This window comes from Miniopterus schreibersii (genome assembly GCF_964146895.1).
Source record: "Miniopterus schreibersii genome assembly, chromosome: 9".
In the NCBI taxonomy this organism is placed as follows: Eukaryota; Metazoa; Chordata; class Mammalia; order Chiroptera; family Miniopteridae; genus Miniopterus; species Miniopterus schreibersii.
In genome coordinates, this window is record NC_138118.1 from 57,257,292 (window position 1) to 57,277,490 (window position 20,199).

The window sequence follows — 20,199 nt, forward strand, 5'->3', positions numbered from 1 at the left end:
GAAAAGCAGTTGAAAATTACTACTCTCTTCCCTTATTTTGTCACTTGAAGGTATAAATAATTAATTACATAATTAACTTGTCCTCTTAATTCATATTGGGTTCTTAACCAAATTTTAAACAGCAGCTTATAAAATAGTCTTGAATGATATATTTCTAAGTAAAATATCTCTTAGAACCTATAGAAGTAAGTCTAATATTAAATAAATTACAAGTTTATCTGGCTATATACTTTTATTTTCTTGCTTTCATTCTTTGATATTATTAGTGCTTTATGACTTCAAATGAATGACAAGGGGAATCTGATAAAGATACTTAGGTAAATATGGGCATCTGTAACTTACTTTCCACTAATTCATTCATTCCTCTCTTTGTTTTGTGTATTTATATTAGGAATGTGGCTTTACCAGGGATTTGATACTCTTTGCAACCTTCAATGAAGGTAAAAGCCATAAAACTTTACTTTCAACCTGTAATTATCTTGATGAGTCTTATATATCATTTTGGCTTTTATTTTACTTTCTTTTTTTCCCCCTCACAGTTAAAAGTCAAAATCCCTTGGTAAAAGGGCTTAAGCTTTCTAATTCCTATGAAGATTTTGAGTTGAAGAAATTGCTGTTCAACATAATTGTGATCTTGTGTAAAGATTTACCTACTGTGCAGGTGAGTAATCAAAACAAAAAATTGAAATTGACTCGCTTTGTAGTATAACTTTTTAAAAATCATGGCTGCAAACCTTTCACCAACCCATATGTTTACCTTAGAAAGTAACAAACTCTTATTAGCTGGAATTTCACCTTTTCAACATTTCCTTTGCTTATCTGTAAATAAACAGTGAACTTACCTAAATTTAAGCCATGTAAACCAAAGAAAAGCAGGAGAACCTTAGAGATTTATTTATATATTTAGATCTCCTCGGTTAGAGAACATAAAATGAAAGAAGATCCATATAGGCCCATCTAGCCTAATAGTCTGTCTCTGACCATAGCAACAGGGTTGATTCTGCTGGAGGAATGCTAACTTCTGCTGCCAGTATCAAACCCTTCTAAACTGCCTTTTCTCGACACCAACCTAGCATCTTTACGTTTTTTTATTATCCGTGAATTTATCTTAATACTTTATATCCTATATAACAGCATGATGTAATTTGAAGAACACGGGAACTGAATTTCACCTCTGTTTTATCACCTACTAGCTATGTGGCCTTGGGAATATCACCTAAACTTTCTGAGGCTCAGTTCTGCCTTCTGTAAAAGGAAGGTTATAAAACTTCTGCCCTGCTCACAAGGCTGTTGTGAGATTGATTCATGAGATTAAGATAAAGGCTTCATAAACTGTAAAGTGACAGGAAAAAATGTGCAACTAACAATTTCATTAGTTATTTCCTGTGTTAAGTGAAATTTCATTTTAGTCCTAAAACTCTTTCAAGCTCCAGAGAGTTATCATGAAAAAAAACTGGGAATACATTCTGTCAGTATCATTAATGATAATATACAGGTGGTTTGCCTGATGGTTAAGGCTTCAGCCAGATGGAATCCAGTGCTGTCACTTTCTAGCTATGTGATCTTGAATAGATTGTTTAGTTTCTCTAAATCCCACATATCTCTACATCGAAATGAGTATGACACCTACCTCATGGAATTATTATGAGGATTAAAAGAGCTCAGAATTTTCTTGGTAATGCCACATTGAGGAATATACAGGGTTCCCCCCAAAAAACGTGTATACACTTTACCAGCCGATAGCTCAACTTTGAAAATGAAATGCATTTTAATAAACACTGCCTTGATAATTATTCAAAATGTATGTGTACATTTTTGGGGATACCCTATATACTAAAAAATGCTCAGAAAAGGAAAAAATGTCTTTACAGTTATAACTTTATTAGTTACATCAAATACATATACTCTATACATCCTAAATGTATTTTCTGAAATGCCAGATAGAAAATATTCAATAAAATGTGGTTCATTTTATGTCATATACTGGTGACTATGACATAAAAAAATGACTATGTGTACTAATATTTGCAGTTCACAGAATATTTCAAAAACATTATCCACTTAATACATACAATGTTTCTAGAACTACTAGTCATTTTTATTCCTGTTTTCTCAGGCCTAAATCTTGTGTTCTTTCCATGTGGACTAGTAGAAAAATTAGGAAAATTCATAGATGTTATTGTGTAAAAGCCTTTAATAATGCCAAATGAAAAGAAAGTTGAATAGAATATAGCACATGGTGTGTTACTACCCTGTGAACCACAAATACGCATCAATCAGAATCAGCTACACTATTAACTTCATCGGGAGCTGGTCGGCTCTGACAGCCGTGGCCGTGGCCGTGGCGGCGCCGGTGCGGCGCGAGGGCCACGCAGGCCGGAGGCTCAGCTCCCACTGGCCAGGTCATTCCAGCTCCGACTGGCTCGGGCGCGATCAGGGCGGCCGTGGGCCTGCGGGGAAAGAGAGCCTGAAGGGGGGCCATGCTTCCCAGAGCGGAGTGAGCAGCCGGCGGCCCTGAAGAAGCCCGGTGAAGGCGAGATCGCTCATCATAGGAAGGAGATTGAGCGTCTGCAGAGGGAAATGGAGCAGCACAAGCAGACCATCAAGAAATGAAAAGATAACGTTGAAGATTAAGTGCACGCAGTTCCCCATAGAATGGCTACATAGTGCCCATTTCTATGAAGACACAGTTCTGGTAATTAATATCCATCTGTGCTACTGACAGATTATAATGAACTGTGATCAGTGGGGGGAAAAATTAACTTCATTGTCATAAATAGCTATGCATTTTTGTCTTTTTTTGAAGTCGTGGATTCAATAGAACTTTAAAATTCTAGGCATGTATTTAACTATGGTTTATGATCTGACTGGCATTCATTGGACAGAATATTTGTATAAGCTCTGATGTGTGTGCTTAAAAATTAGCCGTAGTCATTACTTCAGACAAAATTGGTTTGTATAATATACTACTGAATCTGTGAAATGTTTCCTTTATAAAAAGGGGGGAGGAAGAGAGAAATGCCAGCAGTTTATTTGCCCCAAATTTCTACTCATGTGGTTTTATCATAAGAAGGAACTAAACTATATACTGTATATAAGCAGCATAGATCCAAAAACTTGATACTGTATATTATTGTGTATTATTATTTTTACCTAGAGAGTACATATCCCAGAAGAGGGCATCATAGCCAACTATTGTTATTATTGAGTTTGGTTTGGGGTTTTTCTTTCTTTTTGAGGGGAGGGGGGATACTTATTATAGGTTGAGATCTTTAGGAAGGAAATATTTTGAAATGATTATCAATAAAACATAAAAGAGGAAATATTTTATTTTCTTAGATTAAATTTGTTTTAATTATGTTTCTAACAAAGTACTTTTTGCCCTTTCTCATAGCTATTAATTGATGGCAAAGTTGTTTTGGCTTTGTTTACCTATGTTAAAAAGCCTGAGAAGCACAAAATAATTGAATGGTCTGCAGCACAGTATGAAGAATTACAACTACATGCAATTGCCACTTTGTCATCAGTGGCTCCTTTATTAATAGAAGAGTATATGTTGTGCCAGGGAAATGCTCGAATTCTGGCATTTCTAGAATGGTGTGAGAGTGAAGGTGAGTGGCCCTTAAAGATTCCTATCAAAATTTTCATCTACATGTTGCAACTGAACTCTCAATATATGCATAGAGAAAGTTATAAAATTAAAGCAAAGAGAAATAAAAATTTAAATCGCTTCCTATGATTTTGATTTATTTACATGTTTTAAGAAAAAAGCAATCTGAGATTTCATTTAAAATCTGATATTAGTAAATGTCACAACTATAGATGATGCACACCTCTCAGTAAAAGAAATTGTAATCTGATTTAAAGATTTGTATTATTAAGCCTATCCAACAATTCTACTAAGTGCTGCAATATTTTAATCATTAATTCAACAAGTATTTATTGAATGCCTACTAGGTACCAGGTACTGTTTTAGCTGCTGAAGATATATTTATGTTCAAAATAAATAAAATCTCTACCTTCATGGAGCTTAAAGTCTAGATCTCTAGTTAGAAGTAATAAATCTACATGTGGTCTTCAAAATTAGAAGAGCGCTAATTTGTTGGATATTTCAGTTTTCATAATTCTTAGAAAGGAAATAAGATATACTTTCTTTTTAAAAACAATTTATAAAGAAGATACTACATTCTTTTCTGGTAGTAATTTTGCTCTAGAAATAATTTTATATGGGACATTTTCATCAGATCAGTTATATCATTCATTTATCCAAGAGGGGGGGAAAAAATTATAGCTTATATTTTTATTCCCTAGTTTCTAATATGCTGAGTTACTGAATTTAGTCTTGTTAAATAAAACAATTCAAATAATAATAAAAATAAATAAAACAATTCAATTCTTCTGTCTATCCTTTAAGGTTACAGAAGAATATATCATTATAACATTATTTATGTTTACAAAAAAATGTAAATCAAAAGAGGAAATGGTGCCTAACTAATTAGAGGAAGACTGATAGCTAACAATTACTGAGTATCTACTGTGTGGTAGGCCTGCAGCAACCTTACAAGTGTTAATTCATTTAGTCACAACAAATCTAGGACTTGTAGGTACTGTTATTATTCCTGTTTATCAAATGGGTAGAAATGAGTAAGAGAAGTTAAATAATTTGTTCCCAGCCATACGGTAAGTGGCAGAGCCAAGTAGGCAGTCTAGCTCCAGAACCCACACTTTTAACCAATACACAATACTCAGAAGAGTATTTTGAACTTTTTTTATAGCTTTAAACATAAAGCGACTTCTAAAAGAACCTTTTGAAGAGTGTGTATTGTAAAGACAGGGCAGCTTGCCTTGCTATTTATCAAGACCTACTATGAAACCGTAGTAATTAAAATTGTGTGGCACTAGGCCAGGAATAGATTGATGGAATGGAATATACAGGTGGTTGGCTTTCTCAGAGACAATATTGCCATAAGAGAAGGATGGCGTTGGGGCAGTTAGCACTCCGTGCAAAAAAATAAAAATTAGATCCTTTCACCTTATTAAAAAAAATTAATTACAAAATGAATTAAAGCCTTAAATATGAGAAGTTAAACTATAAAAATCTTACAAGAAAACATGGGAAAATAACTTTATTATAATAAGGTAGGAAAAGACTGAAAAACCAGAAGAGCTTAAACTGTACAGGAGAAGATTGATGCAGTTAATTACCGTAAAACTTCGAAATGTCTTTCTGACAAAATCAGAATAACAATCTATAAATTGAGAGAAGACATTTATCACCCCTGTGACTGATAAAGGATTAGAATCCAACTGCATAAAGAACTCCTAGGTATCTAAAAGAAAATAACTCAGTAGAGAAATAAAGAACAGGGACTTCCAGGTGACAGAGAAAATCTCAGATTTCCAAAAAACACTTAACCCTGTTGGTAATCAGAGAAAATGCAAATGAATATAACAGTGAGCTACCATTTCACATTTAACGGGTTGGGAAGACTCTATTAGTCATACGTTATATCCATATAACCACTTTGGGAAACAATTTGGCAACTTTAGTAAAATTCAATGTAGGCATCCCCTGTATGATTCTGGTGTCACATGACAAAACCCTTCTCAGTGGGAATAAGAGGACATGAACCAGAATGCTCATCATAGCAGTTTGCACTAGTGAATGATTTATTTATAAAATGAATGCTGAAAGCAATGAAAATGATCTAGATCTACTTTTGACAATTTGAATAATTTTTAAAGCATAATGTTGAGTAACAAAAGCAAGTTACAGAAGATACATACAATATGATACATTTGAAGAAAAATCATTTATTTTTTGTTAATCCTCACCAAGGATGTTTTTTCCATTGATTTTTAGAGAGTTGAAGGAAGGAAGGAAGAGAGAGAGAGAGAGAGAAACATCGATGTGAGAGAGACACATCCATTGGTTGCACCCTTTCAGTGCATGGGCTGGTGCTCTAACCATTAAGCCACATGGGCCAGGACCATTTGAAGAAAATTTTAAAATATTTTTATTCTGGGAAGAGGAGGAGGAGGGGGAAGGCATAATATTTATTTCTCTAAAAAAACTAAAGCAAGTATAACAAAATTTTAACATCTGTTTCAACTTACAGATAGGTATATGTCTGATATATTAATTAGTTTATTTGAAATGTTTTATGTTTTAAATTTCTTGATATAAAGTAAATTATTACTATTCCTCCACAGATTTCTTCTTCAGTCATGGTAACAGTTTTCATGGTACCGGCGGCCGTGGCAACAAGTTTGCCCACATGCGCTACACTCTAAGACTCCTGAGAGCCATGGTCTACCTTCAGGATGACGCTGTAAACCAGGATCTTTGTGAAAAGGGAACAATTCAGCAACTCATAGGTAAAACAGAACATGCCTGGTACTGATGCAAGTAGAATAGTTACAAATTAGAGGTTTTGTTTAAAATGTTTTTCTACAAATTTATTTTGTTCTTATAGCTGAGAAACTCCTGAATATTTTCTTGATTTTTGTTTCCTATTGTTGCTATAAATCAGTTTCTTTACCTAAACATTCATGATCATGCATCCTTTAAACATTTGTTTTCTCAAATCATATACCATTTCATTTAGGATTATCTTCCTCTTTTCTGTTTTTTTAATGGGCTATTGTTATAGTTCATTCTTCTAGTAATAAGATTATCACTTTCTGGTCAGGCCTTTTAGAGTCATTTTAAGAGAGGATGTTACATTTTCCAGGGCTTCTGACGTAGCAAAACACGGGTGCACTGGTGTACGCAGGAGTGTACGCAGGAGTGTACGCAGGACGTCCTGACCCTGATATGAAGTATCAGGATCGCCTGGATTTTCAACTTAGAATTGGCTATGCTAAGTTGCCTTATCCTCAATATACATACATGTGAGCTCAGTGTAAAATTCAGAACCCCTAAAAAAAGCTTTTCACTTTTTGTTAAATAAAATACAGTCTGCCAGCCCTAACCTTTCCTGACTTTGAAAAGTAAGAGCTATTTTAGCCATGTTTATATTCAGTGATTGCCTCATGAGTAAGTGATATAATTTGCTGGGTGTCAATGAATTTCAAACGCCCACTCAGAACTCTCCTGCCTGTTAAGCTAGAGTGCCTGCTCTTCCATCACTAGTGGAGTGGAGTGTGCTCTCTAATAATACTAACAAGCAAACAAGACTATGAAAGGATGTTAGACAGATACGGTCACTCTATGGGGAATTTGCTTAGGATGACCAAACCTGAAAGCAGATGGTTTCACTTCCATGCACTTTTTTTTATTTTTATGTTTTATTGATTTTAGAGAGAGGAAGGGAGAGGGAGAGGGAGAGGGAAACATCAATGGTGAAAGAGAATCATTGATCGGCTGCCTCCTGCACGCCCCCTGCTGGGGATGGAGCCCCAAACCCGGCATGTGCCCTGACTGGGAATTAAACCATGACCTCCTGGTTCATAGGTCGACATCAGCCACTCACCCACTCTGGCTGGGCCAGAAGTCAGTCTTAAGACCCCAGCCTAACTGGATGGAATTCAGGAAATACAATTTCCATCTGTCCAGGAAGAAGTCTTAATCTTCTCTGGGTGGAAAGGGGTAGGGAAATGGGAAAACTAACAGCAAGTGTTCCTTTCTTAGGACCCTTTTCCTTTAATGTGAAAGAAGCCTGATCTTTATCATGTGAGAGTTGTTAAAGGCGGGACCTTCTCTTACTGACTCTAACAGAGGGCTCTGCAGTAGTAATATGCTCCACAAACAGTAACTGCATTGTCAATGTAGATGTTTATGCTTGTACACCTTTTGTATACGCACTGGGGTTACAAATATGTACGAGCAGGACACTGGGGACCTTGCCCTTAAAACAAAAGAAAAGATGCATGTCATAGAAAGATATCACATGTTACCATGTACTATCAATAAGACTAATGAGTATTAGACTAAATATGATAGAAACTAAAGTGCTTGGGTAGTTTTCAAAGCTGGGCAGTCTTTTTTTTTTTTTTTGGTCTAGTTAACATTTATTGAGTGCTTATTATACACAGGACACTGTTCCAAGTACTTTAAATATACAACCTGATTTAATCCTAATGATAATTCTTGGTACAGGTACCTATTTTATAGATAAGAAAGTTATGGAACTTTCCAGAAGCTATGCTTCAGGGACTGGGGGCGGGAGGGATTAGGGAGTTGTTATTTAATGGGTAGATGAAACTTGCAAACTTGAGTCAGGCCCAGATTGTGAATGGTTTTGAATATAATGCCAAGGGTATAATTAGAGTGCAAAAAGGGTGCGTTTACTGAGTGTCTACTGTATGCCAGGCATATACCTAATCTTACAACTCCCCTATTTGATAAAAATTATTAGCTACATTTGTACTAACAAAGCAGACATTTTTTTTCCTCCCTAAATCCTGATAGTAAGTGGCAAGGGGGAGGGGGGGGCGGAGCCTGACCTCTTAACATGCTCCCTATCTACTATACTCCTCTCCACTCTTTATGACAATTACTGTTAATCCTCTTTTGGTTTCTGATCACCTGATGAAAGCTGTCAGTCCTGATACACACGGCAATACAAACTAAATTTTGCTTATGATTTATTTCTTTGCATGGGAATTTGATTTCCTTCATAGGGACTAATTATAAAAACAAGTTTTACAAAGAATTATTTCTCATTTTTTATCTTTACTATTCTTATTTTTAATTTAAATATTTTAAAATTTTAAACTGTAAAATATAATGTTAAATGTACCATCTTACTCATTTTTTAAAGATTCTTTTTATTGATTTTTAGAGAGAGAGGAAGGGAGAGAGAAAAAAAATTAATGTCAGAGCAGAGCAACATTGATCAGCTGTCTCCTGCATGCCCCCTACCAGGGATGTGCCCTGACCCGGAATTGAACCAGCAACCCCTCGGTGCATGGGACAATGCCCAACGAACTGAGGCACACTGGCCAGAGCCCATTTCAGTCATTTTTAAGTGTACAGTTCACTAGTATTAAGTACATTCATACTGTTTTGCAACCAATCTCCAGAACCCTCTTGATCTTGTAAAACTGAAACTCTATAACTATTAAGTAATAATTTGCTTTTCCCGCCTTCCCCCCAGCCGCTGACATAGACCATTCTACTTTCTGTGTCTATGAATTTGACTACTGTAGGATCCTATATTAGTGGGATATATTGTATTTTACTTGTCTTTTTCTGACTAGCATGTTTTACTTAGCATGATGACCTCAAAGTTCATCCGTGTTGTAGAATGTGTCAGAATTTCCTCCCTTTTATTTTTCAGTTAAAACAAATTGTTTTATAACAACACACATTTATTATCTTAAAGTTCTGTAATCCAGAAGTCTAACTTACATCTCACCAGGCTAATCTCGAGATGGTGGCAGGACTGGTTTCTTTCTGGAGGCACTAGGCGAGAATCTGTTTCCTTGCCTTTTCCAGCATTTAGAGGCTGCCTGATTCCATCATCTTCAATGCCAGCAAGGCCAGTTGAGTCTTCCTCAGCTCCCATCACTCAGAAAATACTCCCTCTTAAAGGAGGGATAATACTTCATTATATGTATAGACTACATTTCATTCATTCATTCATCAATAAAGATGGGCTACTTCCAACTTTGGGCTACTGTGAATAATTCTGCTGTGAACATGGGTGTACAAATACTTTTTTGAAACCCTGATTTTAATTATTTGGATTTTACCCAGACATAGAATTACAAGATCATTTGGATATTCTGTTTTTAATTTTTTTAAAGAATTGTCATACTGTTTTCTATAGTGGCTGCACCATTATACATTCCCACCAACAGTGCACAAGTTTTCCAACTTTCCCCCATCTTTTCCGATACTTTTGCTTTGTTTTGTTTTACAGTAGCCATCCTAATGGGTGTGAGTTGGTATCTCCTTGTGGTTTTGATTTGTATTCCCTAACGATTAGTGATGTTGAGCATCTTTTCATGATATTGTTGCCATTTGTGTATCTTCTTTGGAGAAATGTCTAGTTAAGTTCTTTGCCAATTTTTAAATCTATTGCTTGTTTTTTCATTGTTGAATTTTAGGAGTTCTTTATATATTCTGAGTATGAATCCTGTATCAGATATATGATTTGCAAATATTTTCTCCCAGTCCATTAGTTGCCTTTTCAGTCTGTTGATTGTGTCCTTTGATACACAGAAATTTTTAATTTTTTTCTGTCAACTTGCTATAAAAGTTTCTTACTACTTAATCTTAATTTCTGTACTCATCTTTTTTTAAAATTACAGTTTATTTCAATATTATTTTGTATTGGTTTCAGGTGTACAGCATAGTAGTTTGACAGTCATATACTTTACAAAGTGTTTCTATGGTATTTCCAGTACCCACCTGGTCCCATACATAGTTATTACAATATTATTGACTGTATTCCCTGTGCTGTACTTTACATCCCCATGCCTATTTTGTAACTAATAATTTGTACATCTTACTCCCTTTGCCTCTTTCAAGGGCAGCGCAATCTTAACAGGAAGCTTTATTGAATTGAGGTATACCAGGCTAGTTTCAAGAAATTAAAAGAGAGAGAGAAAGAAAGAGAGAGAGTCCCCTTCAAGCAAAGGGACAGCATGAGCAGAGACATGATGGAGTCAAAGTTTTATGAAGATAAGTTTAACTGTCTGTCTAGCCAGGGGCCAAGATAGAAAGAGTTTTGAATGGCAGAAAATAGAGTTTGAACTCTATCATCTTTAGGCATGGGGAGCCACTAGTGGTTTTGATCAGGGAAGCTATATGTATAATGCTGTTTTAGGAAGAGGAATCTGGAAGAAATATATCGGATGATTTAGAATGGAACAATCAGAGGGTAAAGGCAGAGAATTAAAGGATACTGAAATAAGAGGAAAATAATTCAGTATTAATAACATGTGGTGCAGACAACAGGGAAAGTGACATGCCTACACCCAGGTGGGAAGGAGAATGAGATGACCTAGAAAGGAGCAGACCTATGGGTAGCCAGCTCGGGCTTCTAGAAGATGCTCCTATAAGAGGCACAGAGGCCCCTCTGTCCATGGCCTGCCCCTGCACTGGGCCTCCAGCATGCTCAGCTAGCCTCGCTAGGGGCCGATCCCCCACCAATAATTCATCCTCACAGGACCAAGAATCATCCCTTCAGGGCCAGCTTTGGAGATGGGCTGTGATTTCCATGGTCCTTCTACTTTGGAACATAGCTGCACACCATCTGCTAATGCTAGTGACCCCTTTAACAGAGGAAAAATGGCTTTTGTTCCTCATTTAGAGCTTTAAGGAGCATTTCTTTTTTGAGGCAAAATTTTATTGTGCATGTTGTTGCATCAGTGTAAGTAACTGTTTTCAAGGCTTTTTAAATTTTGATTAGAAGCAAGGGAGAGATTTTAAAAGACATGGGAATCCTACTACCTAAAGTTGTTGAAGACTCCTTCACATAGACATAAGGAGAGGCTGCAGAAAGACAGAACAAGAATAGAAATGCTTATGGTGGAATCTAATAAACAAAACAGACTGAGGAACAAAATAGATCCAGAGACATATAGAAGCATGGAACAGACTGAGGGATTTTAGAGGAAAGGAGGGGGTGGGGGAGTGGGTGGGAGAGATTAGCCAAAGAACTTATGTGCACATATGCATAACCCATAGGCAGACAGCAGTGTGGAGAAGGCCTGGGGGAGGGCGGAATCGGGGGGGAGGGATCAATGGGGGGGCAGGGGGATAGCCGTGATACTTTCAACAATGAAGATAAATTTTAAAAAAGTAAAGAAATACTTATGGAGGTCTTCTACCTTTGCTTAAAATTGATCCTATTTATTAATCACAAGAAGAGATGACGCAGAAGCAACAGCAGCTAAGGTCAGTCATTTTGGTCATGTATTTGCAACGGCACTCATTTCCGTCTCATGAAACTGCATATTTTTAAGTGGTTTTGTTTACTGAGCAAAGTATCAGGTTGTTAGGGCATCTTAATGACATTCCATTAATTCTGTACTAGAAATTCTGTATAGATGGGGCTACTGATTTATTGAGAGTTCGAAGAATCCATTTATCATCTGCCTACATCTTCTAGGCAACTATGCAATGAAAACAGCCCTTTTTAAAATTATTTCTCTAGCTGAAATTTTATAAGAAAGGATTTCAAAGCAGTGACTGATCAAAATAAAAATATACTGTCCAATGACTTTGCATTCTTTAAATTTTTTCATATCAGAAATATTTAAAAATACAATAAACAAGTTTAATGACAAAGAAGAGGCCATTATTTTGGAAATTCAGTCGGACATATTACTTATCTTATCTGGTCTTTGTGAAAATAACATTCCCAGGAAGGTATGTATGCCTTTGAATCAAAGTTTTATTTAGATCTCCCAATCACCTAATGCTATGAACTTTTTCTTAGTAAGTGTTCATAAATGTTGGTGTTCTTTAATCTCGTAGAAATTTAATATTTTTTATAATTAGAATAGAATTATATACAGTAAAGTGTATAGATCTTAAGTATAGTCAGTAGGCTTTGAGAAATGTATACACTCGTTTAACCAATATCCTCATTAAAATATAGAATATTGTTATCTACCTATAAAATTTACTCATGTCCCTTAGCAACCATCCTCCCACTTGCCTCCAAGAAACCACTATTCTGATTTCTCTCCCCCTAAATTAGTTTTACCTATTCTTTAACTTTGTATTAATGGGATCAGTTACTCTTCTATATCTGGTTCCTGTCATCCAGCCGTCATATTTCTGAAATATATCCATGTTGCATGGATCAGTATTGCTAATTGTATTGCTGAATAGTATTTCACTGTATGAACACAGCAAACATTTGTTTCTCCATTCCCCTACTAATAAATACTTAGGCTGTTTCCATTGGGAACTATTATATGTAAAGCATCGATGAGCGTTGTTGTGCTAGTCTTTTTGTGGACAGAATGCTCTCATGTCTCTTGGGTAAATACATAGTAGTGCAATTGATGGATCATAAAGTAAGTGTTTGTTTTTAAGAAACTGGTAAACAGTTTTCCTAAGGGAGTTGTCCCGTTATAAATGCTGGCGTGGGTTTGAATCAAGTTCATACCTAAAACCCAAAAGGGGGAAAAGGAGCTAATTCCCTTTGATCTTTTTTAACTCCATAGCAACTCTGAGTCTCAGAAATTGATAACTTAAATACCAAGAGACAGAATTGGAAAGATAATAAAAAGTTATGAAGGTTTCAATAGAGGGATTTTAGAGAGAGACAACAGGAACAGCAAAGGATCCTTAACTCCAAGCTTTGATGTGACTTTTCATATCCTACCACTCTGTGCCTGTGCTCTTCTGGAAAAATTCTCAGTCTTGGTTGTTGGGAACTAGAACTGAACCACAAAGCAATGAGAAAGGTAATTGGTAAGGGGCCAGTATGAACTGGTAATAACTTCATATCAATTATTAAAGTTTTTTGTTTTTTTAAAATATATCTTTATTGATTTCAGAGAGAGGAAAGGAGAGGGAGAGAGAGATAGAAACATCAATGATGAGAGAGTCATTTATCGGCTGCAGCCCACAACCTGGGCATGTGCCCTGACCGGGAATTGAACCCCGATCGCCTGGAGCCTAGGTCAACGCTCAACCGCTGAGCCACGCCCGGCTGGGCTAAAGTTTTTTTTTTTAATTTTTGTACCAGAGGATATATTTTTTCCATTGATTTTTTTTTTTTTTTTTTTTTTTTTTAGAGAGAGTGTGTGGAAGGGAGGGAGAAGGGGGAAGAAAGAGAGAAACATCGAGGTAAGAAACACATCGATTGGTTGCCTCCTGCACGCTCCCCAACCAGGGCCAAGGATTGAACCGCACCCAAGGTACCCTTGACCAGGAATCGAATCCGAGACCCTTCGTTTCATAGGCCGATGTTCTAACTACTGAGCCAAACTGGCCAGGACTAAATTATTAAAGTTTTAACTGCCATTTATATTTTTGTTTCTCTTTTGGGAACTTTAGAAAATTTTCCATGATGGAACTTTAGCCTCTTAAATTATTTGCTGCTATCTAGTATTCATCTGACATGATGATTGAATACATTCATTATACTGTGGAAGAAAATTATGGGACAAGCCTTAGGGTTTATTTTTCTAAAAGAGAAAGGAAGGGGAAAAACAAAACATACAAAAGCAACATTAAACTGGGCTATTGATTGATGCCCTCTCTTAAAATGGGCTTTACAATAGTTTGTTTTAAATTCTTGAGAACAACTGAGTACAAATTCAGAAACAAAAAATTGAATTAAAAGTACTATTTTCCTAATAATGTTGTATTTATCTGAAAGAGGAAGTTTTAGGGTACAGAATGAAATGGGAAAGGAAAGGAATATTTATTTATTTATTTATTTATTTATTTATTTATTTATTTATTTCAAGAAATAATTTTAAATAAATCTCTTAGGAAATTTTTGGAACTGAAGGAGTGGATATAATTCTTGGTGTAATGAAAACAGACCCCAAGAAGGTTCAGAGTGGATTAGGCTATAATGTACTTCTTTTTAGTACATTGGACAGCATTTGGTGAGTATTACTGTAATCACAATACAAGAAAAGTACCTCTATAGCTATGTATGCTTATTTTCTTCCCTCAAAATCACACCAGAAAGATAACTCCCTCAATGCCTTTTTCTTTTTAATAGTCCAGAAATGACACTTACCAGTGATTTTATATGTAGAAAATCCTAAATAATACACACACACACAAAAACACACACACAAAATAACTGTTAGAAGTAATAAATAAATTAGGTAAAGTTGTGGGATACAAAATCAACATACAAAAATCAGTTGCATTTCTACACACCAGTACTGAGCTATCTGAAAAGGAAATTAAGAAAATAATCTAGAGCACAAAAAAGCATAAAATAACTTTGCAACAGCACCAGAAATCATAAAATAACTTTTTTTTTTAAGAAGGAACCATGTTAAATAATTACAAATTAATACTGAGCCATAAATAATGAAGTAATAGCCATGTTAAATAGGAAGGGAACAGAGAAATTGGGCTCCAGGAAGCTTACGATGCCTGGGAGAAATGATGGAGGCAGCCTCTGCGACCAGCTCAGCCTATACCCCCTCTCCCCCAGGAAAACCCTAAAAGCAGCCCCCACAGCAACTTCAATCCCTCACTCCCTGCAAACTGCACAGGCCTCCGCAGGAGGCACTTTACAAATAATCTCAACTGCAGAGATAAGATGAAACTAAAAATCATCCAATGAGGCAAACCAACACCATGAAAGAGACAATAAATGAATAAATTTGGAAGAAACAGTTGCTAGAGTAACCAGATGAGACCTTTAAGAATAACTAATATGAAATATCGAGGGAGCATATTGCATCTATGGGAAAGAAATAGGCAATTATGAAAAAGAATTAGTTGATTCTGGTTTTAGAGTAGCTGAAATTAAACTACTCTGGCAAAGCCTAGTCAAAGTTCAGTTTTTAAGTAAAAAAATTACTTGTTTTGGGGGAATGAAGAGAAATACTTTGAAAAAAATTTTGATAGGAATAAACTGACAAATTGAGTTTAACAATAAACCCTTGTTAAGTGAATATCTTTCTTGTCAAGGTGCTGCATTTTGGCTTGTTATGCCTCAGAGGATTACTTTCTTGAAAAGGAAGGCATTTTTCTCCTGTTGGATTTATTGGCAGTAAGTATGATGATAACAATTGTAGAACAAAAAATAAATGTCTTTATTAACCCTTTCCAAGCTGAATACCACAAAACATTATTTTGTAACTAAATGTGCCCCCGAAGTATTCAAATGTTTGTTTTAATCAAAACCCCTATGGGAGATTTGTAATATGCACTTGCATATTAAAGGCTCTGAAAACTCCTTCAGTGAAGAAGTCAGTTTATGTAGGACAGTGTTCCCAAACACGTGACAGCAGAGAAATTGTTTCATGGGGTTTTTTCTCACCAACCTTTAAAGAAACTGTGAAGTGCTAAACTATATCAAAACCTGTAATTGTTTAATAACTTCTAGCCTTTTCTCTTAGTGTAAAAAGTTAAGGGCCATGTTAGAGAAAGGAGTAGAGATCAGCATTTATTTATTTATTTATTTATTTATTTATTTATTTATTTTGAGAACTTCGTATAATTTGTAGGTAATGTGAAGAAGCTAGTGGGTCAAGGACCATTTTACAGAATAAGCAGGGGTGAGGATACTCAGCCTTCCAGGAAAGATGGTTGCCAGTTAGCAGCTGTGACAAATGGCAAGGACCCTGATTTATCCTCAAAGTAAACCCCTACTGGCCTCAGTTATGAGTGAGTCCATAGTCAAGATGATGCGGGGGGAAAAGTATAATTTTGTTTTGATAAAACTTTGGGAGATGTTCTTACAGAGTTCTAGCTATGTCACTGTTGATTGCCACCATTCTTGATTTTATTAACAGAATAACAAACCTTCTTTGATTTAGTAAAGGTACTAAAGTTATTTGTGTCCTTTCATCTCTCTGAAAGAAAATGCGGTGAATATAAACTGTAATTGAAAAACATTTTTTAAAAACTCAACTAGGAAAAAAGATAAATAAATAAATTACATTTAAAAGAGAAAATTAGTTGATACTAGAGATAAGAGAGCAAACTCATTAGATATAAAACATTACAAACAAAAATAAGTTAATAAGAATTATAATAAATAACCCACCTTGATAAACAGGAATGAGTCATAATCAGAAACCCTTGTTAAGTTCAGAAGATTGAATATATACAGAAGACTGTATGTGTTGCTCCACTAATGTCCTAAGTGATGTTCGGCTCCCATGTTTCTCTGCATACAGTACAAGCAGCCCAGAGATGCGTGGCGATGTGTCGGGATTCTCAAAGTCACAAAGTTTATTTGGCTCATCTTCCTGGAATCTTGTTTTTTCCTAAAGATTTGGAAGTGAGGGATTATATTAAACATGTGTCCATATATTAAATACTTAAATTTTATATTAATATTTAAGATTATATAGAAGATTTCAAAGACATTTCTCACTTGTGTTCACTCTGCTTTGCTGTTAGAGTTTCTTTGATGGACAGGTACAGAGACTGGTAGGACAAGTCATGTAGCACAGTCATTGTGACCATAGGCTGGCATCCCGTACTTGTTAGCTGTATAACTTGGACAAGTTATTTAACATCTCTGATATCAACTTCTTCAAAACAGGGATGACAACAGTATCTACCTCACACACTGTTGGGAGGATTATGAGTGATACGTGTATGCATGGGTACACTTTTGTTCATATATATACACAATGTTATTTTATAAAAAAATATGTTTTTATTGATTTCAGAGAGAGGAAGGGAGAGGGAGAGAGAGAGAAACATCAGTGATGAGAGAGTCATTGATGGGCTGCCTCCTGCACGCCCCCGACTGGTAATTGAGCCTACAGCCCAGGCATGTGCCCTGCCCGGGAATCAGACGGTGATCTCCTGGTTCATAGGTCGACACTCAACTACTGAGCTACACTGGCCGGGCTACACAATGTTATTCTATCTAACATTAGTTAGAATAGTTTCTGACACATATTTTTGCTATGCAAGTGTTTTCTATTTTTATGAATATAATTATTAGGTTGTATTTAATGTAGTTTGAACCAGTCAAGTTAAATTACAAATTACAATTACATTCTTTAATGACATTTTTATATTAACCTCAATCCGTCTCCTAAAAGTGAAGTATAGAAGTAAAAAACTCATTTTATTGAGAATTCTGCTTAATATAACCTGCTAAAATATTTATTCAGTGTGCAATAATAATAATTGCTAATAGTGGTTAAATATTATTGAGAGCTTACTGTGTAACAGGCAGTCTCATAGGTATTATGACTTATCATAATAACTCTCTAAAGCAAGTAAATGTTATTATCCTTCATTTAATAAAAGAGGAAACTGATAATGTTTATAATTTAAACAACCGGTTACATGCTTCCTTTGCTATTCTACTAGCAGTATACTATAAGAGTTTATAAATAAAAAACATTTCACACAGAAACCATCACTGTGTAGAGGCCATTGCTGTGGATCACTTCTCTCTACCTAAATATTGTTTACTGAAAACTAGTTCTAACAAAACAAAAGAAATACACTTGATAATTTTTCTTAAGTTCTTAAGTACTCTTTTATTATGGATGCTGACTTTCAAAATACAAAATTACACCTCATTTTGAATTATTTTCATATGTGACTACCACTTGCAATTACCATCAGTTCTTCTCTTAGTAACAATGAGGTTATAGCTACTATGAGTCTTTACACGCCTTAAAGCATGTAAATTGGAAAGATCCTATTTCAGTGATTTATATACAGCAGTGTTGACCTTGCTCCACCTAAAATGAACATCTTTACTTATTTTTGCACTCTCCCTTTTCCCTAGTCAACCAAATCTATTTCACTTTAGGTCATGATGTATGTTTGTAACTACATCCGAATTATATTGAATCTTTTTCTTTTTACTCTTTTTAATTCCTAATGTTTGAAAATTTATTTATTATAATGGACATCTGTTTTAACAGGAGATTAGCCCAAATCACACTTAAGTAGAGTTTCAATTTTATAAGGCAATGATTTAGAAGAAACTTATTAATACAAATGTTTCTCCTTTTTTAAGGTAATAGTGCTTAATATTTATTGCAACTTTTTTCTTTTCTGTTTCCTTGCAAAAGCTGAACCAAAAAAAATTCTGCAGTCTAATACTTGCAATAATGGTTGAGTTTTGTGATAACCCCAAAACTGCGGCTCATGTCAATGCTTGGCGAGGAAAGAAAGACCAAACGGCTGCTAGTCTTTTAATTAAATTGTGGAGACAGGAAGAAAAGGAACTAGGAGTGAAACGTGATAAACATGGGATGATTATTGGTGAGTGTACTTATTATTGTTAGTACAAGCCATTAGATGCATATTTTGTTTAAAAGAGATCTTTAAAAGATTAGGAAAGTAATAGACACATAGCAGTATGGTGGTTACCAGAGGGGAGGGAGGAGGGGGAAGAAGGGAAAGGGGGTCCAATATAGGATGACAAAAGGAGACTGGACTTCGGTGGTGAGCACACAATGCAGTATACACATGATGTATCATAGAATTGTACACTTGTAACATATAATGTTATTAATAACTTATTTAATGTTATAAACATATAATGTTACCCCAATACATTTAATTTTTAAAAAATAAAAAGTAAGATATTAGGAAATTATGACAATTTTTACCCTGTTCTTTAAAGTTCTCTTCACAGGGGTTTGCACATCTTGCCATCATAAATTCTGAATAACTGGAAGAAAACTAAGTAGTAGCAGATTCATATTTCTATAGAAATTTTCAGGAAATGGTATTTGATTATATACTTTAACTTGGAAAAATTAGCAGTACTTCGTAAAAAAGTTTCTTTGGGTTACCTGCTTTTACAAATAGATATTTCAGTAATATTTTATATGCCAGTGAAATTTGGGATGTAAATAGAGTCCTTGAAAACAATTTGTATAATATTTTGTACATTTTTGTTGCTTCATATTTATATAATTTACTTTTTATATGAAGAAACTTTTCTAAATAATCAAGTGTTTCATAAATTTTAATTACTAGATTCTAAGTTAATGAAGTTTACAGTATCAGAATTTATAGTTCATTAATCTATTATGCAGTGCTACATTGTATTTTCCCGACCTCTCAATATTCTTATTATGGTTTCATCTAAACTGTTAGTATTAGTTATTTTTAAATGAAAATACTTCTCCTTTAACTTCTGATGATTTCTATCTTCAATATGATTTTATTATTTCTGAGTTTTGATCTATAACATTATAAAATAGTTTTTTATATATAGCATAATATATAGAAACCAAAAGCAAAGGAGATTGCATCATTGTTAAATTGACATTGTTCAAAATCCGGATTTCAAAATTAGAAAAGTTACATAAGACTTTCACTTTTTTTTTAAATATTTTTTTAATCCTCTCCGGAGGATATGGCTTTTTGTTGACTTTTAGGGAGAGAAAGAAAGAGAGAGAAACATGGATGTGAGAGCGGAACATTGATTGGCTGCCTCCCATATGCACCCCTACTGGGGATCGAACACACATCCTACGTACGTGCCCTGTCCAGGAATTGAACCTGCAACCTTTTGGTTTATGGGACAATGCTCCAACCAACTGAGCCACCCAGGCAGGGCAAGAGTTTCACTTTTTTAAAACTAATTTTGTGAA

The 20,199-nt window shown here is 35.1% G+C and overlaps 1 protein-coding gene across 3 annotated transcripts in view; it reads left to right on the top strand.

Annotated features, from left to right (window-relative positions):
* CFAP69 (cilia and flagella associated protein 69) overlaps nucleotides 1-20,199 on the top strand; it is a 55,633-nt gene that overhangs the window by 28,830 nt on the left and 6,604 nt on the right. For all 3 annotated transcript variants that reach the window (XM_081147923.1, XM_081147924.1, XM_081147925.1), the window contains exons 10-17: nucleotides 392-440; nucleotides 540-661; nucleotides 3,395-3,611; nucleotides 6,214-6,378; nucleotides 12,207-12,325; nucleotides 14,411-14,529; nucleotides 15,578-15,659; nucleotides 18,664-18,856. In XM_081147923.1, the coding sequence (XP_081004049.1) occupies nucleotides 392-440; nucleotides 540-661; nucleotides 3,395-3,611; nucleotides 6,214-6,378; nucleotides 12,207-12,325; nucleotides 14,411-14,529; nucleotides 15,578-15,659; nucleotides 18,664-18,856 (1,066 nt within the window). The remainder of the gene's footprint in view (nucleotides 1-391; nucleotides 441-539; nucleotides 662-3,394; nucleotides 3,612-6,213; nucleotides 6,379-12,206; nucleotides 12,326-14,410; nucleotides 14,530-15,577; nucleotides 15,660-18,663; nucleotides 18,857-20,199) is intronic.